The sequence below is a fragment of the Dasypus novemcinctus genome, chromosome 24 (genome assembly GCF_030445035.2).
Source record: "Dasypus novemcinctus isolate mDasNov1 chromosome 24, mDasNov1.1.hap2, whole genome shotgun sequence".
Classification (NCBI taxonomy): domain Eukaryota; kingdom Metazoa; phylum Chordata; class Mammalia; order Cingulata; family Dasypodidae; genus Dasypus; species Dasypus novemcinctus.
The window spans coordinates 49464839-49489508 of NC_080696.1; the positions used below are offsets into that span (position 1 = coordinate 49464839).

A 24670-nucleotide genomic window follows, 5' to 3' on the forward strand; every position below is an offset into this window, starting at 1 on the left:
AAGCCGCTCTGATACATTTAGTTTGCCTAAAACCCCCCTTTATTTACGTCCCTCCTATTTTTTTTCCTTCTATCCAAGAGCATTTACAACTTGTGCAGCCTCATTACGGGAGAAAGATCGATTTGCATGAACCACGGACACAGGAAATGGCTGGAAACACAACCGACACAACAGGTAAGAGGCCCAGAGAGGGTAAGCCGGGGGTCGGTCTAGAGCCTACGTCACCAGGACTCCGCCCCCTGGTCGGAGGATGGGCCAAAGGATGTGCCCGAGCCCCTAGCAGCTTCCCAAACCAGCCCCGCGACCCCTGGTGCGCACACTCAGTTCGACCCTGCCGGCGCACCGCCCACTCGGGTCCTCTGACCCTGTGGTGTGCTCGCTGGAGAAACTGAGCCGGGGATGTATATGTTTTCGTTCCTCTGTCAATACATACTCCGGGGCCCGCAAAGTTATTCCCCATCTTCTCAGGGCCGCAGGGTAGAATGGGAGAAAGAGAAAGGCGCCGAAAGCATGTAAAATCTGAGGAGCCAGCAGATCCTGCCACACTCAAGATGGCGGCGCGACCGCGGCGAGGTCCCTCAGAGGCGGTGTCGGCGCATGCGCAGCACGGAGTCCCGGCCCGGGACACAAGATGGCGGCAGCGGCGCTGGGGAGGGCGAGGCGGAGGCGGCTAAACGGGCGGCCGAGCAGAACGTGTAGTCGCGTCCCCTCGAGTCCGCTCCAGGCAGGTAAGAGCCCCGGGAAGCCACGGTCCCGCCGCGAGCCGCGCCGGCGTCCGGGGATTCGAGGCCGGGCGGCGGCAGCCCCTCCGGCGCTTTCCGCTCGGGGTTGCCGCTTGCCCGGTCTCTGTCGCCGCCGCCATCTTAGGCCCGCTGATGGGTGGCTAGGCCGGCGGCCAGGGTGAGGGAGTTAGGCCTCGAGAGCGCGGGTGGAGCGGCCTCCAGAGCTCCTCCGCTGCTGCCGCCGCCACCGCCTTTGTGTCGGGCTCCGACTCTGAGTCGCCTCAGCCCGGGGGCGGGAGCGCGCGGCGGGGCGGGGGGCGGAGCCCAGGAGATAGGCCGGTGCGCGCGCGCGCGTGCCAAACAGCCCGCCCCCGCCGGAGTTGGGGGGAAGGGGAGGTGCACGCGCGCTAAAGCCCGCCCCACCTCGCTTTCGCGGGTCCTCCTTGCGCCTGCGCATTTTGGAAACCCTTTGACTCCACCCCATTTGGATGCAGAATTCTCATTGGTGCATTCCTGAACTGCTCCTCCTCCATCTTCCTCCAATCCCGGAATCGGACTTTTTCTTCTGGTGGGTTCGTCGGGTTACGCAGTTACAGTTGTTTATTCTTAAATTGCTCTGCACAACTTGAACTGTGGTGTGCGTGGGGATCGGGAAGCTACAGGATAAATAAAACGTTACCTTAAAGATAGTAGCTTTTACTTACTTAGTGTGGACAAAATACTAGACTACACTTAGAGAGAGACCGGAGAGCTTAAGGCATTCCTGTTTGTAAGTCGGGAAGCAAAAAATCAGGAACCTGGGTCTGTTCAACCCCAGAGCTTCGGCCACAGATTTGCTGTACCCAGACCACCTGAGGAATTAAAACTTTTTATTTTTATTCGTAAAAAAAAAAATGGGTAAAATTTTCAAACGCCGTAAAGTGAAAAAATCAGTCGTGACCCCATCTCTCAGTCTTACTCTTGGGTGTGTTTAACAATTACAAAATTTCGTATAGCTCCCTTCTTCATCTCTGACTCCTAAGATCTGGAATAAGGTACAGGAATCTGAATGTTTTTTACATGCCCCGGGGTGACTGATGACACAGCTGGGCTTGGAAACACTGCACTGCCCGCGTTTGGCCTCCCTGAGCTGTGCTGCTTGTGCCGCTGGTGGATAGTTCATCTACCTGGTGCGTCAATATCACGGAATATTTCTTGGGGAAAATATATTTAAATAAAGACAAACAAGATGTGTTATACAATGTGTTTGCATGTGTTTTTTGTTTGTTTTGTTTTTAAGACATGATTCACTTGCCGTGGGTGGCTTGGTGCTGACTGCCCCCCAGATCTCTGATGTGGATGCTTGTTCACTTTTCTCCGGGTTTTTTGGTGGGCACAACCGGCCACACAATTTGCAGTACCCATTGTAAGATGAAAATGTGGGGTCCCCTGTTAAAAAAAAAAGTAAGAATTTCAAGATTAAAAAAAAAAGGAATTTCAAAATGGTGACAGCAGAGCATTACACCAAATTCAGGGTCCTTTCCGTGAGACCGCTCATACTGCATGCCTGTGAAGCCTGCCCTGTTAGTTGGGAAGATTGAAAAGTATAATTTTCATCCCCTGGGTCCCCAGGCTAACCCCCCTTAGTCTGTGCTGCCCTGTCCTGGGGCTTCCAGGCTTGCTCTGTGCCCTTGCCATTGTCCCTGTCCTGCAGCATTTCACAAGTCCCTGAACTCTCTCTCTGTTTGCTCTCCAGCTGCTGACACAAGGAACCCCCTGGGGCCCCGTTCACTACACTGCTGACCAGCCCACCCACCTGTGCGGAATCTTCCTGCAGGCAGACCTCCCTCCTTCCTCTGTGGGACCCTGTGACGTGGGGGTCCGTCCTGCCAGAGAAGAAAACCCTCTCATGCTAGCGTTGCAGACCCCTGAGGGTGAGAGAGAGGGACCTCGTTCATCCTTGAAATCCATGGACTCAGCCCCCAAAGCACCGGGATTCCCTCCCCAGAGAACCGTGGCAGCCACAGCTTTTTCTCCCCTTGATCAGTGGTTCAACACTTTTTTGTTAAGGCTTCCTTTTGTTGTATATATTACCTGTTGCCTCCTGCACTTTTATTTGCCAAACTGTACCAGTGAAGTAACCATTATTTTTCCCTTTCTAAATTAATGAAGACATCTATAACTGAGTGTAAAATAAAGTCACTGTCCCAATGATTCCTATGATGTCGTCAACAGGCAATCAGAGCTGATCAGCATGAGATAACCAGTGTGACCACACTGAGTTGATAAAGTTTCAGCAAGCAAAGTTAATTGATGTTTAAACTCGCCTTTGTGGTCTTATTGTGGATAAATGCTTGATTTCTTTTGGGTGTTATGACATACTGAAAATAGCTTTAGCTTCAGCAATCCCATCTCCTGTGGACCCCTGTCCAGCACCCTCAGGCCTTTGAAGCTTGTGCTTTGGGAGGGGGTGGTAGGGAATACAAATCTGCAGGATTTGACTTTTCTTGTGTTCCAAATAAATTTTCCCTGGGGGATTAGGAGGGACTGAATTATGTATTCCTTTTCTGTCCCACTGATTCTTTTAGTGACAGATTGCTTCCTGCCCTGTAGTGTATCCTGGGGCAACCAGATAGATTCCCCAGCTGGGCTTGGTTCCAGTTAAATTTTACTAGAAGGGAGCAGAGCAGAAGAGGATTTACTTGTCCTTGTAAAAGTATATAGTTTCTTGCAGAATAGTTTCTTAAGGGCAGGCCCTGTTCTGTCTTGTTTGCCACTCTTGATGCTCTGTAAATAATTTGCAGAGTGAACTGAGCTCCTATGGGAGCCAGGTACCATGCAGAGCACTGGAGAGAACTGAATTGGATCCAATTCCTAACTTAGGGAATTCTGACAGTAAAATGGGGAGTTTGTAACCAGATTGATAACCAGACCACCTTAATGAACCAGAGGTGTTCATGGCTCTGAGGAGGAATTCTGACCACTTAGCAAGGGGGAAGTCAAGGAAGGTTTCCTGGAGAAGGTAAGCCTCATGGCAAGCCAGGCAGTGAACTGGGAAAGGGTATTCTGGGTGGAAGAAGCAGCAGGAGGGTACCCACTTTATTGTGGAATGAACAGCAGCTTATACCCCAGAGCTCCTTTTGTGGTACCATGCTTGCCCTAAACGACAGGACTGGATTGGTTTCTCCCCATCTGTGGGTGGTCCTTGGGGCCTTTGGTGGACTATAATTGGTGGGTGCTGGGTGGAGCTGACCACCATGCCTTGCTGGCCCTGACAACCTTTGGTCCTCTATATGGCAGGTCCCGTGTGGGTGCTGAGATGGCCAATGAGAATCACGGCAGCCCCCAGGAGGAGGCATCCCTGCTGAGTCACTCCCCGGGCACATCCAATCAGAGCCAGCCTTGTTCTCCAAAGCCCATCCGCCTGGTGCAGGACCTCCCAGGTACTGGCTGGGGGCAGTGGTGGGAGTGGCAGGGGGAGCAAGGGCACCCTAGGAACAACTCTGACCCAGGAGGGGCTCCATGCTTGTTTGCAGAGGAGCTGGTGCATGCAGGCTGGGAGAAGTGCTGGAGCAGGAGGGAGAACCGTCCCTACTATTTCAACCGATTCACCAACCAATCGCTGTGGGAGATGCCTGTGCTGGGCCAGCATGACGTGATTGTGAGTGTTAGCCAGGGAAGGGGTCTCAGGGCAGCCTCTGGCATCTGGACTTTCCCCAAAGGTACTCTGAGCAGCTCTTTATGTGCCTTTGTCCTGGGGATACGACAAGCAAGGCATACAGTCCCTGCCCTCGTAGAACCTATAATCAAATAGGAGACTGACAAGTGAACAGATGATTATGATAGTGTGTGACTGCATTGTGTCAGTGATGCAGCTGTGAACAAGATAGACATGGTCTCTGGTCTCCTGGGGCTCCCTGGAGGAAGACAGCATTGAATAAATACTCAGTTAACAATGGGATTACAGTGGTGGCACTTAACAAAAGAATAGTATATATGGGGCCCTGACCTGGTCTGGGAAGGGAGCGTAGCAGGAAAAGCTTCTCTGAATTAGCGGTAAGGTTAGCTAGGTGAAAGTGGTAAGAGAAGAGAAGAACAATTCCAGGAGCTGCAATGTCTGTGATCAAGCAGGAATCAGGGCTTTGGGACCCTTCTCTCTGGGCACAATCAAGGCACTTGTGAAGAAACTTTTTACAGGTGAAGAAACTGAGGCCGGGGGGAGATGGCTAGGCCAAGACCTCACGGTTAGTAAGAGGCAGAGCAGGGTTTGTACCTCGATGAGACTTCAGGGCCCCATTGTTCACCACCACACTCGTATTCTTGATGTCACCAAAGGAATTCTAACCACGGGGGCCTTGCTTTTTAAACCATAAGCATTTCTTGATTTCATTCTGGTTCGTAAGGGAAAAAAACCTAGCAAACCTAGCACTGGTCCAGTGCCAGATATGTTAAGCAAGTTGTGTTCACAGATTGAGTAATCTTCTCTAGGGTGAGAGAGGGCTTAGCATGGACGTTTTGAAGGGGAGGGAAATAGGAAGGGCAGTAACTTGCTCAAGGTCATAGATGGCAAGAGGCAGGCAGGGGTGGAGCCTGGGCTCCCTGCTTGAGGTCATGTTGTCTGCCTGCATCAGCCCCCTCTGATCTTCTCAAGGAGCAGAGGGTGGGAGGGCATCAGGATTTCTCGGTCCTGGGACTCCCAGGCCACGGCCCTGGTTGTAACTCTGTTGGTCTCCTTCCACCAGTCAGACCCTTTGGGGCTGAATGCGACCCCACTGCCCCAAGACTCAAGCTTGGTGGAAACTCCTCCGGCTGAGAACAAGCCTAGAAAACGGCAGCTCTCGGAAGAGCAGCCAAGCGGCAATGGTGTGAAGAAGCCCAAGGTGAGTGAGTGCTTTCAGGAACTGGCTGGTAAGTGGCCAGCTCGGGCAGCCAGCCAGCAGGTTCCTTGTAAGGGCTGGGCCTCGGCATGTTGGTCAGGAGGGGGTCTTGGGACTCAGCTCACTAGGTTCTCAAAACATTGGAGCCTGTTAGCTAAACTTCCCAACCTGATGCTTCTTTGACTCTTTTGCTCCAGATTGAAATCCCTCTGACACCCATGGCCCAGTCAGTGCCCAGCTCTCCCAGTGTTCCAGGAACGCCAACACTGAAAATGTGGGGTACATCCTCTGAAGATAAACAGCAGGCAGCTCTCTTGCGACCCACCGAGTGAGTCCTTGCTGATTGGCTTGGGGACACCCACGATGGCCAGCCTGTCGAATTGTGGGGTAGTGGTGGTGGGCAGGGCACCTCTCCCTCCCCTTCTCCTCCTTTCTCATTGTTCCTATCTGTGCTGCAAGGGTGTACTGGGATCTGGACATCCAGACCAACGCTGTCATCAAGCACCGGGGTCCTTCAGAGGTGCTGCCCCCACATCCTGAAGTAGAGCTGCTCCGCTCCCAGCTCATCCTGAAGCTTCGGCAGCACTACCGGGAGCTGTGCCAGCAGCGAGAGGGTAGCTGTCTCCTGGGCCTCCACTTTACCAAGAGCTGGGGGGTGGCTGGGTGGGCTTGAGGATGGCGCAGTGGAGCTTGGTGAAGAGCATGCACTTGGAAGGCAGTACACGTGGTGGGAGCCCCAGCTCCACTAACTGCTGGCTCTGTGATTTGGGGCTCATCTCAATCTCTTTGCACGTTGGTTTTCTCATCTGTAACACAGGGGTAATAGTAACAACTACTCATATAAGGGTGGCTGGGATCAATAACAAGATTAACACTGCCTTAGTGCTTATCACATGCTTGGCACTGTATAAGCCCTCTTATACATCTGTCAAAAGGCATCAAAACCAGGGTTATTACATGGAGTAAATGCAAGGGGTGAGTTATTCAGTAAACTGCAGCTTTTATTATTTACAGTAAGTAAATTAACCTGCTTAACTGCTGAAAGGTAGAGCTCCCTCCTCCTTTCTTTACCCTGTGGAGCCCTTATTAACATTATTCTAAAAAATAAACTAGTGATTCTCAGAATATGCTTTGGGAAATAAGTCCTAGAATGTGAGCTTCTGAAAGAACAGGGCCCATGTCTTATTTACTCCTGTACCTCCAATGGCCGTCATGATGCCTCCTGTGTACCAGGTCCGAAGAGCAACTGTGTTGCCTAAATCTGGACCTTCATCAGCTCTCCTGTCCTGCAGGGATTGAGCCTCCTCGGGAATCTTTTAACCGCTGGATGCTGGAGCGCAAGGTGGTAGACAAAGGATCTGATCCCCTATTGCCGAGCAACTGTGAACCAGTCGTGTCACCTTCCATGTTTCGTGAAATCATGAATGACATTCCCATCAGGTACAGCCCCCAGCAGGGAAGGACCCTTGGGTCATTTGATTAGTGCCCAGTTATGTGGAGAAGGGCTCTTAACCCTGCCGACTCTAACCCAGGTTATCCAGAATCAAGTTCCGGGAGGAAGCCAAGCGCCTGCTCTTTAAATATGCAGAGGCTGCCAGGCGACTCATCGAATCCAGGTTTGGCTCTCTCCTCCTGCCCAAAGCAAGATGGGTCTGTGACAAGAATGGGGTTGTAGGCCATCTGGCCCACTCTCAGGGCTCTGCCGTTGCTCTTGGTGGCACAAGTGGGGCCAGCTCCTAAAGACAGAGCAAGGGCTGTGGTGTAAGTCAAGGGGTTGATTGTCCTGTGCACCCTAGAGGCCAGCAGATGTGGAACTGGGGGGAGAGGGAGTTGGGTGGCACACCTTACCAGCCAGCCCCTGTAGAGGGCTGAGCCACCTGCTTCTCCCATCCTCAACTGGCAGGAGTGCATCCCCTGACAGCAGAAAGGTGGTCAAGTGGAACGTGGAAGACACTTTCAGCTGGTTGCGGAAGGACCACTCAGCCTCCAAGGAAGACTACATGGTGAGTGGGCTGAGCAAGACCAGTTGGAAGCCTCTGTGGCCACTTTTCCAAAAAGTCCTTTCTGCTTATCCAGCTGGGGCAGGGCTTCCCCCAGCAGCTTGTTCTTGTGCACAACAGCAGACCTTGACATTCAGCAGTCCCCAGACTCACAAATATGGAGATGTTTGCTTAGATTCCTGGCTTTCTCCTAAAGTACTTTTCTATTAAGATTTTTAATGAAATTCTATGCTTGGCCACACACCACAAGCAGCTGCCTTTTCATCCTAATAATGTTCAACATCTCCCTTGAGTAGATTTTTGGAAACAGATTGACAAATTGCTTTTTCTTGTATGTGTTCATATCACAGATAAGAGCTACCACCAAATTCCCTATTCTTAATGTGTCCAAAACAATTGTTTTCTAGCCCAAACCCATCACTTCCTAAAATTCTCCACCAGCACTAGCAACGGGCTTTCTTTTCAGGGCCATTTTTCACAAGAGACAAGGTTTGATACTTCACAGTAGTAACTGTGTACTTGACACGTAGAGTGTGACAAAGGTAGGTGTATGCACTAGCCAGAGTGACTCAATTTCACTCCTCAGTTTCACACGTGATTAGCAAAATTACAAATCCATGCAGTCACCTTGCAAATAGCTGAAAGCTTAAATTTTAAATCTGCAATGATCAAAGAACCCCTATTTTTAGAGTTTCTCTTCCCAGACTTGCAAATGCTTCATAAACTGGGGGCTATGCCTGGTTTGTCTGTTTCCACAGCAGTTACCATGAGATCTGGCATAGTATGCTGCCAACAATTAACTGCTGGTATTTATTGGACTCTTACTCTATGCTGGGCTTGGTGAGCCCTTAATGAGAATGGTCACATTTAATATTAAAATTGCCATGTTCCCTTGGCAGTTGAGAAATAAGACTCATTGAAGCCAAAGAATGTGCACACAGTAAGTAGGAAAGCCAGGTTTCAAAACGAGGACTGCTGGAATCCAACAGCTCCACAATTACCTGCCCCTCCCCTACCAGTGGTCCTTCAGCCTTCCTCCAGACCCCTGATCAGGAGTGTCTCCCCAGGATCGCCTGGAACACCTGCGGAGGCAGTGCGGCCCCCATGTCTCAGCCGCAGCCAAGGACTCTGTGGAAGGTATCTGCAGCAAGATCTACCACATCTCTCTGGAGTATGTCAAGCGTATCCGTGAAAAGCACCTTGCCATCCTCAAGGAAAACAACATCCCAGGTAGGAGGGTGGATGGTAGGAGGGCCAGCTGTGTTGGCCTCAACTGTGTATCCCGGGCTGTAAAGGAGCAAGAGGGGCTGGGCCTCAGGTCTTGGGGTGGTTTCTCCGAACAGTGATAAGTAAAAAGACCTTTAGTTCTGGGCAGAACCTGCTGTGTATCCTTTGGTTGGGAGGACTCAGCTCTCCTCTGGGGACCAGGGAGAAATGATGATGAAGGGAGAGCCACAAATTGGTGGAGAAAGATCCCTAAATAAGGTGCTGTTAGGATGAAGGCAGTGGACTTCTGGCATCCTGCCTGGTAGCAAGGCTCCAGACCCAGGCCTGCTCACCCACCAGGCTGAGGGATGGCAGCAGGGGGCCATAGGTCACCAGTTCTTGCCCCTGTTGATAGCCTGGTGTTTTTTTTTTCCTTTTTTGATTTTTTGTATCCTTTGTTACTGAGCCTTTGAGCTAGTTTACTCATGTGTGGAAGGTTTGGGGGGATTCAGTGGGCATGTGCAGCACTGGCACATGTAGGCCTGGAGGCTGTCAAGGGTGAAAATGAGCAAGGGTGGGAGAGGGCAGCCGGGCAGGCCAGCCCTCACTGCTGCCCTACCCACAGAGGAGGTGGAGGCCCCCGAGGTAGAGCCCCGCCTGGTGTACTGCTACCCGGTACGGCTGGCCGTGTCTGCACCCCCCATGCCCAGTGTGGAGATGCACATGGAGAATAACGTGGTCTGCATCCGCTATAAGGGAGAGATGGTCAAGGTCAGCCGCAACTACTTCAGCAAACTGGTAAGAGCTAGGGGGACGTGGGTGTCCACATGGGAGTGGCCTAGCTGATGGAAGGAGTTAGGGCTCGAGATCTTGCTTGACCCAGAATCCTCAGCAGGCCAGTGATGAGGGAGTGAGGGAGCACTGCTGAAATTGCTGCTTTCTGTCCCACAGTGGCTCCTTTATCGCTACAGCTGCATTGATGACTCTGCCTTTGAGAGGTTCCTGCCTCGGGTCTGGTGTCTTCTCCGACGGTACCAGGTATAGGCCTTGAGCTGCAGGGGGAGGTCTCCCTGGAGGGAGCAGGGAGGCTCAGCCCCAGATGCTGACCATGCCACTCTGCAGATGATGTTCGGTGTGGGCCTCTACGAGGGGACAGGACTGCAGGGGTCACTGCCTGTGCACGTCTTTGAGGCCCTCCACCGGCTCTTCAGTGTCAGCTTCGAGTGCTTCGCTTCGCCCCTCAACTGCTACTTCCGTCAGTACTGCTCTGCTTTTCCCGACACAGACGGCTACTTCGGCTCCCGTGGGTGAGAGCCATGTTGGCCAGCTTCTTCCATTACTTTTAGGGCTTTGGAGTTGGGCAGTCTGGGGTGTAGACCTTGCTTTCACCATTTACCAGCTGTGTGACCTTGGATGTGTCTCTTAACCTCTGGCAGTCTGGGTTCTTCTGGCCTTGTGGGCAGTCATGTAATATCCCTGCCTGGCCTGCGTCTCTCTCAGTAAATTAGCTCAGGTTTGGAATGAGAAGTGGTAACACAGACTAGAAGATGTTACGCAATAATGGGGGAGGAGAAGGTGAGCACAGATGAATGGAGAGAATAGTACTGACTCCAGGTGGAAGAGATGGATAGGCTGTCAGAAGGGGAAAATCCTAATCCTGGGTACAGTCTGCTGTGGCAGCAGCGGGGTGAGACCTGGATTTTATGAACCTCAGCTCCTCTACTAACGAGCTGGGTAGACTTGGGCATTCAAGCCACTGAGCCTCTCTACCCTTGCTCATTCAATGGAGAACATTACGCCTCATCCCAGGCTGGTATAGGAAGAAAAGAGATGCCTATGATGGGTGGAATGTGGGCCTCTGACCTGACCAGGGTTGTCTCCTCAGTGTTAAGTGCGGCTGCCCAGGGTTGCAGGTGGCACCAACTTTTAGTTGGGGACTGGGTCTTGATGGGACTTGGAATGCTCACCTCTTTCCCCAGGCCCTGCTTGGACTTCTCCCCGCTGAGTGGCTCCTTCGAGGCCAACCCTCCGTTTTGTGAGGAGCTCATGGATGCCATGGTCTCACACTTCGAGGTGGGTCTACTCTTGCTACAAGGGCCAGGCAGGGGTGGCAGCCACCTGGAGGGTAGCCCCTGACATCCATCCCATGCCCCCCTCCCACAGAAACTGCTTGAAAGTTCACCGGAGCCCCTGTCCTTCATTGTGTTCATCCCTGAGTGGCGGGAACCCCCGACCCCGGCGCTCACCCGCATGGAACAGAGCCGCTTCAAACGCCACCAGCTGGTCCTGCCTGCTTTTGAGCACGAGTATCGCAGCGGCTCCCAGCACGTCTGCAAGAAGTGGGTGCCCAGGGAGGGTGGAGCTAGGAGGACCAGGCTGGGCCAGACTGGGCCAATGAGGCCAGGCCAAGCCCAGCCTTGAGCAGCTGCCTTTTGCCCCACAGGGAGGAAATGCACTACAAGGCCGTCCACAACACAGCTGTCCTCTTCCTGCAGAATGATCCTGGCTTTGCCAAGTGGGGGCCAACGCCCGAAAGGCTGCAGGAGCTGAGCACTGCCTACCGGCAGTCAGGTCGCAGCCACAGCTCTGGCTCATCCTCCTCCTCGGAGGCCAAGGACCGGGACTCGGGCCGCGAGCAGGGCCCTAGCCGTGAGCCTCACCCTACTTAACACACCGTGTGGGAGGAGGAGCCCCAGGGTTGCTGGGATGGACTGCTGGGACTCAGGCCTCCTGGGACAGAGTGGACCCCAGGCGCCTCCCTGAGATGGCAGTAGGACTCAGGCTGCCAGTGACATAGGAAGATTATGGCTTTGCCAGGGTTCCCCCTCCCTGCCCAAACTCCCCAACTTATCACTTCAGACTCACTCCGTGACCTCTGTAAATACGCCCCAATGCCTCTCCCAACCATCCTGTTGCCGTCTTATTTCATTTGTACAAAGAAATACAGAAACCACGCCCCCAAGAACGTGTGAGGGTCTCGAGGGCAGAGAAGGCTAAAGAACCTGGAGCTCCTTGTGGAACCATAGCCCTTTCCATCTAGGCTCATCTTCTTATGGCACCTGGGCCTTCACACCCTGTCCCAGGGCCTTGGTGTGCCTCCAGTTGGGTCCCTGGCTGTACAGCCCAGGGCGCTTCATCATCTGCCTCCAAGTCGCAAGTTCTCACAGAGCTGTGTGCTGATAGCTTTGGGGAGCAGAGGGCTGGCGGCCGTGCGTAGGCTGACAGCCAGACTTGCTGGCCCTGGAGCCGCTGTGGCGAGTCCAGGTTTAAGCAAAGCAGCCTGAGCCATCTCAGGGCTCAGCCTCCAAGCAGATGGATACCTGGCTGTACCTGCCTGCCCTCCAGGACCTCCAGCCATGGAGCAGAGGCTCCCTCTAGGGCCCAGCACATCAAGCAGGGTGTGATGGGGTGCAGTGGCACTCACACCAGCTGTCATCTCTCCCACAAACAGGCCTCTGCCCCAAGAATTTGCCCGCTACTGAGTCACCATACTTACAGAGGAAGAGCAAGGTGCACTGTGGGGCTAGGTGGCCTCCAACTCAAACCCACCTGCAGTGGGCTAACAGGCTCCTGCTTCCTTCTGCTTCCCAGGTGTTTGCCAGGTTCAGGATGTAGCAGCAAGTGGATAAAACAATTTAGCCAGGGCTGGACTCTGGTCCCTTTATTGAGACTGAGGGGCCAGTAAGTCCATCCAAACAAAAATAAATTTCTCTCCCAAAGCCTGCCTGCAGGCTGGGATATCCAGCATGTCCTGGCCAGGGCCTGTGGCTGCTCCCCTGAGTCCAGTATCTGGAGACTCAAGGTGTGAAGGGAGGTGGGTGCCCAAACCCCCACCCCCAGCAGGGCTGGCCTCAATATCCATGGTCTGCACAGGGCCCTTGGGGCTCAGTCATCGGTCAGGGTGATGACGTCGTACTCGATGTCCTGGTGCTGCAGCTGCTGAGGGTGTTCGGGTCCTGCCTCCTCTGTGCCAAACAGGCCCTGGGCTTGGGCCATGGCAGCATCGGCCACCGCTGCCGGGGAGGGGAAAGGGCAATAGCGTGAGCCCCCAGGAGCTAGAGATCATTCGGAGCCCCAGCCCCACGGTCCTCAGGGTCCAGCCTTACCTGTGACTGCTGAGTGTGCTGCAGCCTCAAGCTGGGCCTGTGTGACAAGCTGTTGGCCTGGGGACACAGGCACATACTGGATCTGAAAGGAAAAAGCAAGCCAAAGAGATGTGGCCCAGGAGCCCTGCTCAAGCTCCAGCACAACCTGGTCCTCCTGGGCCCTACCTGGGACTCCTGAAGGAATGGGGCTCCTTGTTCATACTGGATATGTGTGATCTGGCCCTCCTGTACCTGGAGAGAGGAAGTCAAGCTAGTGATCCCTGGCAGGAGCTGTGCAAGCCTCCCCCAACTTCCCCACCTTGCCCCAGGCCTGGCCTACCTGGATATGATGGCCCTCAGGGACCACGACATACTCTTGGGGAAGTAGGTGCTGGACTCCATCCTGAGAGATAATATACTGCACCTAAAGAAGGTGGACAGAAGGCAGGTGGCTGGGGCCCCACTCGCCAGTAGCCTAGCTAGGAAGGCAGAGTGGGGACAGGAGATGGGGGAGGAGGAATCTGGAAAGCACTGTCCCTCCCCAAGGTGGATCCTTGGCAGGGGGTGGGAGGGGCCAGTCGGCTCACCTGGTTGTCAGTCACCAGATGCTGCACTGTTTGGCCATCTGGCATGGTAATCTCTTGGATGTAGGTAGCTTCCTCCTGCCAGGGCCAAGCCAGCTCTAGCCTCATCTCTGCATACCACCGCCACCCACCTGCCAGCCTAGTCCCCAGCCCTGGCTCTCACCTGATTGGTCACTGTTTGCTCCTGGGCCACGATAATGTGTTCCTGGCCCAGTGCCTGTTGCAGCCTCTCGGGGCCCAGGACCCCATGACTGGACTGGAGTGCAGCTAGGCAGAGGAGAAGACACGTGGGTCTCCAGGGACAGGAAATGCCACCCTCCTCCCCAGCCCAAGGGTGCCTTCTGGGGCAGTAGTGGTCCAAGCCAGTGTCCCCCTGGGGTGCCCACAGGCAGGACAGCTTACTGTGCAGCGTGGCCAGGGTCTCCTCATCACTGTTCAGGATGATGGTCTGGGTGGGGGCCTGCGCTGGCGTCCGGGCTGTAGGGGCCCCTGACTTCCTCCCATCAGGACTGTGCAGCCGCTGGATGTGGAACTTGAGATGCCCGTTACGATTGAAACTGAGGAGGAGGGAAGAAGGCTCAGGGGCAGTTCAACCTCAGGTGCCCAGTCGCCCTCTCCTTCTCCCATCTGGGCCTCACCGCTGCCCACAGAGGTGGCATGCAAAAGGTTTCTCGTTGGTGTGGGTCAGCATGTGCCGCCGCAAGTCCTTCTTGTTCTTGGAGGCAAAGCTACACTGGCTGCATTGGTGGGGCCGCAGGCTAGAGTGCTGTGCCATATGGGCCTGTGGAAGAGGCAGCGTCAGGACAGATGGGAGGAAAACCCAGCTCCCCACAGAGCACCACAGGAACCTGTCCTCAGGTGAAGTGGACTTGGGAAAACCAAAACCCTGTACAAACCAGATCAAAATCTGGTGCTGCTTGTGTACAGAGAGTAAAAGACCTTAGCTCCATGCTTAGGTCACTTGGACAATCCCATCCCCATTTTCAGACTCCAAGTCTACCCACATGTAACCCATATGTGTTGGATAAGAGGACCTCTGAAGGTCCCATCCCCTCCTGATGTTCTGGGGCTCTTGGTTGTGTCTAACCAAGGCCTCAGCCTCATCTGGCAGATGGGGCTGTAGTCCCTGCTCTCTCCACTGAGCTGCTGTGAACACAAGAGATCCTCAGGCAAACAGAGGGATCCCCAAAACCCGGCTGTCAACCTGCTCCAGAACCTGCCACTTGCCTTCTCAGCACTGTCACTCCCATCAACCTTCAGCCTCTGCACCCTCAGATATCCCTAAAACAAGCCTCATCATGACTTCACACTTCTGTGCCTTTGCTCCTGCAGACTGGTTCAACCATCACCTCTTCTGTGACCACTTCCCCAACACCCTAAGTTTGAATGGCTTGTCTGTCTGTGCTCTCTGCCACGTGCACTTTGTTCACATCGGGGACACTGGCATTGCCTCCCTACCAGGCCAAGAGGTCCCTGTGAGCTGGGGCCTGGCTGAGTCCCCTCTGACCCTAGAGGTGGTCAGAGGACCTGGCTCGAGGGGGGTGCTCAATAAAGGTTTGTTGTACAACTGAGTGACTGAATAAGTGACAGCAGGGGGACCTACCCGGACCTCAGGCCACTGAAGGGCACTGAAAGGGCAGTCGGGGCACTTGAAGGCACTAGGGCCAGCGTGGGCCCGTTTGTGACTCTCCATCTCAGCTCGGCCGAGGAAGGCCTCCGCACAGATCTTGCAGGAAAACTTCTTTGATGCTGTGGTAGCTGCAGACGGAGGAGAGGGAGGCACGGCAAGGCCCAGAGCTTTGCTAGCTGCAGGGGGTGGGGAGGCAGAGACCTGGGGGTCCCCCACCCGGTTGGTCCTGGCTGGAGATGGAGGCTCAGGGCCGTCTCGAGGCAGCCCCCCACACTGCAGCAAGGGCCACTTGGCTCCAGATGCCAAGGTGTCAGAACTTGGGAAGGAGATGGAGCCATCTGCAGTAAGCTGTGGAGAGATGGAGTGCATGAGGAGCTGGGGAGGCGAGTAGGGTGGGCAATGGGGAAGGGGTTACTACCCAGAGCCTCACCTCAATGTGGTGCAGCTGGGTCCCATCAGCTGCCATAATATAGTGGGTACCAGCTTCTTTCAGGGTGTCACTCACCACCACGGCCTGGGCTGCCTCTCCGGGGGGCTCCTCACTGTTGGCATGGGAGGGGAGGGTAAGGCAGGGTTCTAAGAAAGGATGGAGGGCCACAGAAGCACCCTGCCCCAAGACACAGTTATCATCTGAGGGGTGACTGCCACCACAGATGGACTCAGGTTGGAAAGACCCTGGTTTGAATCCTGATTCTGCTTTATTGGTTGAACCTCCACTGCCTCTTCTATAAATGGCTATCAAGCACCCCATACATTGTCCTGCTCAAAAAGCAATAATCCTCACCTGCCCTGATGGGACTGGGGTGAGGGGGGCTGCAAGGCAATTAGCCTCAGGGGTGCAGGACAAGTCGAGCCAAGTGGGACAGAAGGAGACCAACAGGCAGCAGGCAGAGGGGTGGTCCCTATGGACCCAGCTCTTCAGGGGCCAGTGGGGGAAGCAAACACATGACCTACAGCCCAAGAACAGAGGCAGATGCTGAGAGACTGGCCTGCCCAGGCGCTGGCCCTGGCTACCAGCCGGGGACTCTGATCCTGTCTGCTCAACGATTTGGTAGTTGGATTCAGGGCTTCCTCACTGCCCAAGGGTTCAGTGAACTTATTAACATTTCTGCCCCAAACTCGCTCACCGAAGAGGAAGCCAAGTGTAGGTGCCACACCTCAAATGCTGAGTAAGGAGCCTTAGCTTGCTCAAATATCAGAACTGGGGAAACCTCTGGGATCATCCAGAAGAAAGAGCACATGGATTCTGGAACCAAAGGGACATGAGTTCAAATCCTCACCTACTACACGTGTGACCTAAGGTAAGTTACTTAACCTGAGTCCATTTCCTCATGGATCTCATGGGAGTGGTTTAGGCGAGATCATAAGCATCAAATGCCTGGCAAAGGTCAAAAAACAGCTCTCCTCCTATGGATATGCCACCCTCCCCCAATCACTTTGTTTATCAGGGTTTTTTGCCTCCTGCCAGTTAATTTGGGTGGGCAGGGTTCTCATCCGACTGCCCCCAGCATAACTATAAAAGGCTGAAGGGGGACTTGCAGGCCACAGGTCTCACCTGTAAGGTGTGCCAGGAACTGATGTCCCCTCCTCCATAGGGGGTGCTGTGATGACACTGTAGCCAGCCCCACTGAATGCACCAGGCGCCAGGGTGATCTGCTGTAGGTCAGGGGGGCCTAGCTGGCCCTCAGCTGCCACACTGCCCCCTGGCTCTGCCACATGGAGGGTGACCACCTGTGGAGTGGCACCTGCTGGGGAGGGCTGCCCACCAGGGGATGCCAACTCTGCTTCCACATCCTCCGACTTCACCACGGCCACCTGCAATGGCACCATGGGGCAGGGTCCGTGGTGAAGGTGCTGGTGCTGAAGATCCTCACCTAGAACTCATTGCCACAGACCTCACCCATGCCCCAGCCAGCCCCAGTGCCTCCACTCGTCTGCATAATCCAAATTCTTTCTAAAACACACTCTGGCTTTCCAAATCCCACCCGGCAATTGCAAACAGACTTCACAAGAACAGGGTAGTGATTCTGCCACCCCCACGGCACAAATGGAAATGCATGGAAACATTTTGGGTTGTCACAACTTGGGAAAAGGATGCTACTGCATCTAGTGGGCAGAGCCCAAGGATGAGGCGAAACGTCCCACAGTGCACAAGAATAGCCCCATCCTCAAATAAAGAATTATCTGGCTCCAAATATCAATAATTTCAAGGTTAAGAAACACAGGGGTAGAAAGACAAATGGCATATTATTTTAAGAAAAGAAGATAAAGTTAGCACTCCATCTCACATCTTACTCCAAAGTCCACTTCATTAAAGACTGAAATTTAATAAAACTGAATATATTAAAAGAAAATGTATTTTTATAATCTGTGGTTGGAAGATTTCTCTAATCATGACAGAAAAAGGTGATAAAGCCTACAGCAAAATAAACCAAATAAACAAAGTAAAAAAAACATATATAATTTATGTGGTCAAAAGAGAAAGTTTAGATTGTACATATGTAAGTAGAATAAAAACTAAACCCTATTGTAAATGACGGACTAGTCAATAGTATATTTATAAAAACGTTCTTTCGTGAATTTTAACAAATGTACCACACTAAAGAAAGATGTTAATAACGGGGGAAATATGGAAACCCTGTATTTTATGCATGATTTTTCTGTAAAACTATAACATCTGTAAAAAAAGTAACATAAAAAAATAAAAATTGAAAGCAATATTTAACAACTCATGACAGAGAAAAGGTGAAAAGAGCTCTTGTAAAGCAATTAACAAAAGGACTAACAATTTTAATAGAAAAATAGATCTGGGACACAAACAGGTAATTCAGAGAAGCAATCAAAATGGCCTCTGAACATAAAGTTCATGTATAATCACAGAATGATAAATAAAGACCATGAATTATACCTCTATTAGACTGGCAGATTTACAAAGGCTGATCATAGCCAGTGTTGTAAAGGATATAGAGAAACATCCGTTGGTGGTGGTCACATAAATCAGTGTATTCTTTTATAAGGCTTCATATCCTCTGGCTCTCCAATTTTACTGCTAGGAGGTTTGTTTTCCCCAGCTAAAAGTGTCTAGAAGCACTTAAAATACGTGTGCACTAAAGCAGTGCTTGAATTAATGAAAACCTGGGAATAAGTCAATCAATAAAGGACTGCCGGAATAAACTTTAGAACATCTATGTGATGAGTGACGTGGAGAAGTGATACAGAGATGGCTAAGAATGAGGAAACCTGTCTCTGTGCCAGCAACATGTGCATTGCACACTGTTGCATGACAGAAAGTCAGGCTGTCAATGAGAATGAATGCCGTGACCCCATTTTCACAAGGAATTGAAGGTCTATGTGCTAGTGCACTTGGGACTGCTTCTTAATATGCCAACAGGGATTCCCTGAGGGCAGGGGAGGAATGCTAAGGGCTTTCGACTTATGCATTGAACATTTCTTCTTCTTTTTTAAACAAGCACATGCTTTTACAACCAGAAAAACAAAAATCAGCAAGATATTGCATGAGAACAGGCAGACAGATCTATACTGAAAAGTCTAGAAACAGACTCTTATACATGTGGGAAACTAGCGTATGATAAAGGGGCAATTTCAAACCACCTGGGAAGATGAGATTATTCTCTATGCAGCACTAGACAACACTTCCTATATACACCAAAAGCCAATTCCAGGTGCATAAAGATTTAAGTGTAAAAAATGAAAAACTAAGAAGAAAATACAATTGAGTATTTCTACAATCTTGGGGAGTTGGAGGGGGAATCATATCTTTCAAGGTATGATACCAAATGCAAAAACTATATAAGACCAACACATTTAATGATCTAAGACTGTAAAACTTCTATACATGCCCTAATGCCACGAATCAGATCCTATAAAGATTTCTAGGCCCAAGGCCAGTTTCTCTCTCTTCCAAAGAGTTTCCCAGACCCCGGCACCATATTACTACTCCAAGTTCTTAGAATTTATAATCTCAAACACAAACTGGGTATCTTTTCATGAGACTGGGACAAAAGAGATGCTAATAAAATTCTCTCTGCCTTGGAGATAGGCTGGATGTGCAGGGACGGCAAGAAAATAAGCAACTGGGTGGAGTAGGGGAAGAAGTACAGCCAATAAAACTCCGTAGAGAATGTGGTGGGCTGGAGGTTAACGTGCCAAGGCCATGGTGGCTAAACGGAACCTTAGGAGTCATGGATTGTAGGAAGGAGGACATTTGGCTTGACCCCTGGGGGAATACCCACAGGTGCAGAATGGCCACAGAGCTAGGAGGAAAACCAAACAAAAGTGGGCCCCGAAAGCCACAGAAGCAGTGCTTCTTTCTCAGCACAGCAGGTGGCCAGCAATTCTAGAGTGGAGTGGGAGGTTCTCTGACTGGGGCCACCCTGCTCCTCTCTATGTGGATCCGTTTCCCCCACTGACTGGGAGCTGGCTGAGGGTGGGGTGTGTCTTATTCACTCCTGCTAGCTGGGCAGGGGAGGAGGTCCTGCGCAGCTCACCTGCAGGGCAGTGCCCCCCAGCTCCCGCTGCGTGCTCATGTTCAGCAGCAGATCCAAGGCCGTCTGCGTGGCCATTGCAGTGGACTCCTCAGCTCCTGTGTGGGGTAGGATCTGGGCCTCAGAAAGGGCTGGAAAACTGCCCCCCCCCAACCCTTACTCTGCCCAGCTCCTTGAGACCCCACCCTGCCACAGGACTCACCCTGCTGGTAGATGATAGTGGCGCTGCCCAGGGTGTCAGAACAGAGCAGTGGGTGTGCCTGGGGGGCCTGGAAAGGCGTTGCATCTGGCAGAATCTGTGGGATGGGGATATGACCAAACCTGAGAGGGGGTGGCTCATATTAAAGTGCAGACTCAGCACCTCCTGAGTATCTGGCTATTTTTATCTGTTGGTAGCTTGTTTCAACCACCATTTAAAAGAAAATATTGACTAGCTCCATGCTACAGATGAATAGACAGGCTCAGAGAGATGAAGTGATTTGCCTGAGATCCTGCAGGTGGTAAACGGCAGAGCTGGGACTTCAACCCACATCTGCCTGACTCCAGCACCTGTGTTCTTCCAGCACAGCTGTGCTCCATCTTTCCAGGGCTACAGCAAGAACTCACAGGTGGCAAAGGCCACTAACTGCCTACTCTGAATCTATTCTCCCCTCTTCTATCTTGCCAAAAGAACTTTGAATTTCACCTGGGGGGTCTCCCTTGTGACTAGGCTAGATAAAAGTGTGGCCATATGGCTAAGCAGAAACTTCTCATAGTTCATAAGTTCATAAAGAAGAGAGACCGATGGCAAGATGGTAGGCATCTTTTTTTTGCCTTTCGTCCATCCCTTCCTCCTATGGGATGAGATTGGGACATGTGGAGCTTCTGATGCCATTCTGGACCATGAGGCAAACATGAAGATAGAAGCACAGGATAGCTGAGCAAAAATGTCAGAGAGCTTGGTCCCTGATGATCATGGAGCTGCCACATCATCCCTGGAATGCTGACCTTTGGGCTTCTTTCATATGAAACAATAATAAGCTACTATCCTGATTAAGCTACTGGTAAGTCCGCTCCCTATTACTAGCACCTAAAAGCCACCTTACTCTGAGCTTAGGACTGGTGTATCCATGACCTCAGCTTATCTTTACCATGGCTGAGAGCAGGGATCATTACTGTTTTTTTTTAAAAAGATTTTTTATTTATTTCTCCCCCCCCCCCCCCATTGTCGGCTCTCTCGTCCATTTACTGCATGTTCTTCTGTGACTGCTTCTATCCTTATCAGCGGCACGGGAATCTGTGTCTCTTTTAGTTGCATCATCTTGCAGCATCAGCTCTATGTGTGTGGGGCACCATTCTTGGGCAAGCTGCACTTTCTTTCGTGCTGGGCGGCTCTCCTTACGGGGCGCACCCCTTGCGCATGGGGCATCCTTATGTGAGAGACACCCCTGCGTGGCATGGCACTCCTTGTGCGCATCAGCACTGCGCATGGGCCAGCTCCACACAGGTCAATGAGGCCTGGGGTTTGAACCACAGACCTCCCATGTGGTAGACAGACGTCCTATCCATTGGGCCAAGTCCGCTTCCCTGGATCATTATTGTTGGACCACTGTGCAAACAACAGTGCTGAGGCTGAGAGAGTTGACATTACACTGTCATCGTGGCCCATGTCCCCAAGCTGCTTCTCTCTGCTGCTACCCACTTGGCTGAGCTTACCTCAGGAGGTCCTGGGGAGCTGACAGGTGGCCCAGGGGCTGCACTATGCTGCTGCTTCAGCAACTCAATCTGCTGCAGAGAGAAGAAGGGGCGACGGCGGGAGGGGGGCTCCTCAGGGTGGCGCCGCCCCCATTCCTCAAAGCTGCTTGCATGTCGGCATCGTACGTGAAGGCGCAGGTTCTTCTTGTGACGCGTGCTGAAGTGGCAGTACTCACAGGCAAAGGGCTTGGCCCCTGGAAGCACACATGGAGGATGCTTGCACCTACCCATACCCTGTGCTACCCTTCAGGAAGTTTTCCATGGCCCCAAGGACCTCCCCAATAGTTCACTCCCAATGAGTCATTCCCATGCTCAGCAAATACAAGCCACTGTCCACTGTGGCAGGACCAGGACAGACATTGATCAGATCCACACTCTGTACTCTTTTCAAGGTCACATGACACCATACCCCTCTTGGGAACCAGCTTTCCTTCTCACCTGTCCCACTAGACAGGAATCTCTCCTTAGTGGGGATGGGCACCAAAGAAGAGAAAGGACCAACTTTTGTTATGCATCTTTCCATGGGCCAAGACTTCCGCTCCATCACCTGAGGCCAAGGCCTGTGTAAGAGCCATTTCTAGCCCTAGCACCCAGAATACAGACCAGGCTCAGGAAACAAATGGAAGTTTTCTAACCTTCCTAAAACCATATGGTAGATACTTATCATTTTCTTATTTTGCAGCTAAGGAATCTGAGGCTCAAAGAGGGGAAGTGGCTAGCCCAAGGTCACTCAAAAAGGAGGAAGTTGAGCTGGAATTTGAGCTCAGGTTAGAGAGTCAGCACACCCAGAGGAGAGTCCCTTTGAATCTAGAAGGACTCCAGCTGCTCCCATGGCTGGGGCTGCTAAGGGGGAAGGAAGAAGAAAAGAGCTGAGACACCCCCATGGGACCATGGGGTGGTGGTGGGGGACTGAGGGCTGGTGGAGTGGGGGTGGGGTGGGGCTGGCCTGACCTGTGTGCTTGACGGCTACGTGGGACAGCAGGAAATCTTCTCGGAAGGTGCGGTAGGGACAAAAGCTGCACTTAAAGGGCTTGTCGCTGACATGGGACAGCTGATGGTTCAGAAGCGCCTTCTTATCCTCACAGACAAACTCACAGAACTCACACTTGAACCTGGAAGAAGAAAGCTCAGTGATGGGGCTGCAGGGCGGGGTGGGGGAGCACCCCAGTCCCAGCAGCCTCCTCAGGGACATACCTGCGGTTAGCAACAGCCTGGATGTGCGTGAGCAGGTGCATCTTGAAGGTGTAGCGCTTCTTAAAGGACTTCCCGCACTGGGAGGGTTGGGGTGGAGAGTCAGATGGTGGGCTTACCCAGGGAGGGCTCTAGGCCCCAGCCCAGCCCTGGGCCCCCAGCCACCTTGTCACACATGTGGGGCTTCTCAGTGCTGTGCGTCTTCATGTGCTGTGTGAGCCTTTTCTGCATGGGGTAGACACGGCCACACACGGGGCAGGGGAAAGAGCTCAGCTTTGGGGTCTGGAAAAGCACAAGGGGTGTGATGGAGAGAGAAAGGGAAGGAGAGTGAGATACCACCTCCTGTCCCAACTCCTCCTTAGCAGCCCTACCCTGGCCAGGGCCCCAGACTCACCGGATCTGGCCTCTTCTTCCTGGGGAAAAAGGCACAAGAGTTAGATCTCAGCTTCCCCAAGCCACGCTCACACAGCCAGACCCAGCCACAGCCCTAAGTGGTTTCTTGGATCTTATACCCAAAGCACGAGCAACAAAATCAAAATAGGTAAATGGGACCTCCTCAAAGTTAAATACCTCAAAGGACTTTGTCAAAAGGCTGGAAAGGCAGCCAACTCAAGGGGAAAAAAAATATTTGGAAAGCACGTAATGGGTAAGGGTTTAATAGCCATGATATATAAACAACTATTATAACAATTTCCTTTAATCTTCTCAACAATGACCAGCCCTATTTCCAGATGGGAAACTAAAGCTCACAGCAAGGAAGAGACTTAATTGGGGCCTCAAGGCCCTGCTCCTGCCCCTTTTAGGACTGAGTGATCTGAAATAGGGAACCTTGTCTTTCTGAGCACAGTGACAAAATGCTGCCAACACGCTGGCCCAAAGTTCCATTCGTGGGAACAGTGGTTATCTGGGAACTCTACTTTGTCACCCCGACAGATCCCTCACCCCCGCCCACACGCACTGACCGGTCCCGGCTGTGCACGGCCGCATGCCGGATGACGTCCTTCCGGTAGACGCTGGTGTAGCTGCACTCATCACACTTGTAGGGCTTACTGCCCACATGGTTGAACATGTGCTCCTGGAGAACGATGAGGGATAGTGGGCAAAGGCTCGGCTTCCTTCCAGTCCCCCTGCCTATGTCCATAGCCAGTGGTCCTTAGGCTTGCTTAGGCTCACAGAACAAGGGCATGCCCGACAGCAGACAGAAGGGGAAGGAGGCTCAAAGTGAAATGACCAGCCGAGGTCCAACAGTGTCCTTATGAACAACTGTGCTATTTCACCACCTGCAGCTGAAGTGTACCTCTTTCCTGCCAACTTGCTACGTCACTACGGCCAAGAGGAGCCGCGGTTTCCTGGGTCAGTAAATGGGACTTTCAACACCTCAGTCTCACGGGGCTGGTATGAGGACGACGTCAGAGGGTGCCGACACGGCCTGGGACATAGTGGGTGATGGATAAAAGACAAGCTCAGGGCTGCAGCAGTCCCACATAGCTTAATCCGTGGCTTAATGAGAAAAAGGGAGCCCCTTTCTTAAGACACATTACTGCCATCTGCTGGGAAATTTTCCTAACATATTCATTAGATAAAACAAGACATTTTACCGCCACCTGTGTTTGCCGTCAGGAACAAGCAAGTCTATAATGTGCCCACAATATGAACGGTACCCCTGAAAATGCCTGCAACTGTACAGTGTGCAACCTGTAAAACCACCCGTGGCAGCCTGCAGCAATCTGGTATTATTGATGAATTCCAAAAAGAAACACTGGGTTATGTTTGTAAACTAATCTTTTCCTCTGGGGATATTAGATTATATTGGACTCATAGGTTCACTTGATTAAGTAATTATGTAAATCTCTTGGGCCAGTAGGGCATTAGGGTGGGCAAAGGGTAGGGGCTCACAGATAAAAGGCATGGCAAATGACAGAGTTAAGGGTTTTTGATGTTGGAGTTTGATGCTGAAGCTGGAGACCCAGGGGGAGACAGAACGTTCACCTGATAGTCTACAGCTGACCTTGTGGAGAAAACAGAGGAGCTGAGCCCAGAGGTAGGAAGCCTGAACCCTGGCAGACATCAGCACCCATCTTGCTCCATCACGTGAAAATAGACTTTGGTGAGAGAAGTAACTTACACTTTGTGGCCTGCTATCTGTAAGCTCCTACC

The 24670-nt window shown here is 52.2% G+C and overlaps 2 protein-coding genes across 12 annotated transcripts in view; one reads left to right on the forward strand and one right to left on the reverse strand.

The window, feature by feature from the left end:
* Window positions 1-248: 248 nt before the first annotated feature.
* Window positions 249-15020, forward strand: PCIF1 (phosphorylated CTD interacting factor 1). 6 transcript variants are annotated; one of them, XM_058287151.2, is made up of 20 exons: window positions 600-728; window positions 1217-1290; window positions 1808-1891; window positions 2002-2090; window positions 2458-2635; window positions 4002-4144; window positions 4238-4362; window positions 5444-5581; window positions 5776-5906; window positions 6038-6192; window positions 6871-7018; window positions 7111-7194; window positions 7482-7581; window positions 8646-8808; window positions 9410-9582; window positions 9736-9822; window positions 9907-10091; window positions 10764-10857; window positions 10948-11123; window positions 11228-15020. In XM_058287151.2, the coding sequence occupies exons 6-20, from the start codon at window positions 4021-4023 to the stop codon at window positions 11451-11453; spliced, it is 2109 nt and encodes a 702-aa protein (XP_058143134.1). In that variant the 5' UTR covers window positions 600-728; window positions 1217-1290; window positions 1808-1891; window positions 2002-2090; window positions 2458-2635; window positions 4002-4020; the 3' UTR covers window positions 11454-15020. The 6 variants fall into 6 exon arrangements, with proteins under 6 accessions (XP_012385012.1, XP_071067843.1, XP_058143134.1 ...); XM_058287153.2 differs by lacking the exon at window positions 1217-1290 and having other exon boundaries at window positions 607-728; XM_058287150.2 differs by lacking the exons at window positions 1808-1891; window positions 2002-2090 and having other exon boundaries at window positions 607-728.
* The window catches only part of ZNF335 (zinc finger protein 335), a 29162-nt gene continuing 16916 nt past the window's right edge, over window positions 12425-24670 (reverse strand). For 3 of the 6 annotated variants that reach the window (XM_004469877.5, XM_004469876.5, XM_004469875.5), the window contains 17 exons: window positions 23476-23588; window positions 22908-22926; window positions 22679-22795; window positions 22517-22593; window positions 22274-22434; window positions 21284-21516; window positions 19791-19884; window positions 19592-19686; window positions 16639-16898; window positions 15514-15625; window positions 15057-15431; window positions 14092-14234; window positions 13617-14010; window positions 13457-13531; window positions 13210-13293; window positions 12891-13121; window positions 12425-12797 (listed from right to left, as the gene is read on the reverse strand). In XM_004469877.5, the coding sequence (XP_004469934.2) occupies window positions 12681-12797; window positions 12891-13121; window positions 13210-13293; window positions 13457-13531; window positions 13617-14010; window positions 14092-14234; window positions 15057-15431; window positions 15514-15625; window positions 16639-16898; window positions 19592-19686; window positions 19791-19884; window positions 21284-21516; window positions 22274-22434; window positions 22517-22593; window positions 22679-22795; window positions 22908-22926; window positions 23476-23588 (2700 nt within the window). In that variant the 3' untranslated portion in view covers window positions 12425-12680. The remainder of the gene's footprint in view (window positions 12798-12890; window positions 13122-13209; window positions 13294-13456; window positions 13532-13616; window positions 14011-14091; window positions 14235-15056; window positions 15432-15513; window positions 15626-16638; window positions 16899-19591; window positions 19687-19790; window positions 19885-21283; window positions 21517-22273; window positions 22435-22516; window positions 22594-22678; window positions 22796-22907; window positions 22927-23475; window positions 23589-24670) is intronic. The other 3 variants (XM_004469880.5, XM_004469879.5, XM_004469878.5) reach the window with 3 other exon arrangements.

Bases quoted from the DNA above. Each gene is read 5' to 3' on its own strand.
- PCIF1 (XM_012529558.4), top strand. From the start codon at position 4,021: ATGGCCAATGAGAATCACGGCAGCCCCCAGGAGGAGGCATCCCTGCTG. The intron at 5,582-5,775 runs GTGAGTGAGTGC...CTTTTGCTCCAG, and splicing joins ATGGTGTGAAGAAGCCCAAG to ATTGAAATCCCTCTGACACC. The intron at 10,092-10,763 runs GTGAGAGCCATG...CTCTTTCCCCAG, and splicing joins GGCTACTTCGGCTCCCGTGG to GCCCTGCTTGGACTTCTCCC.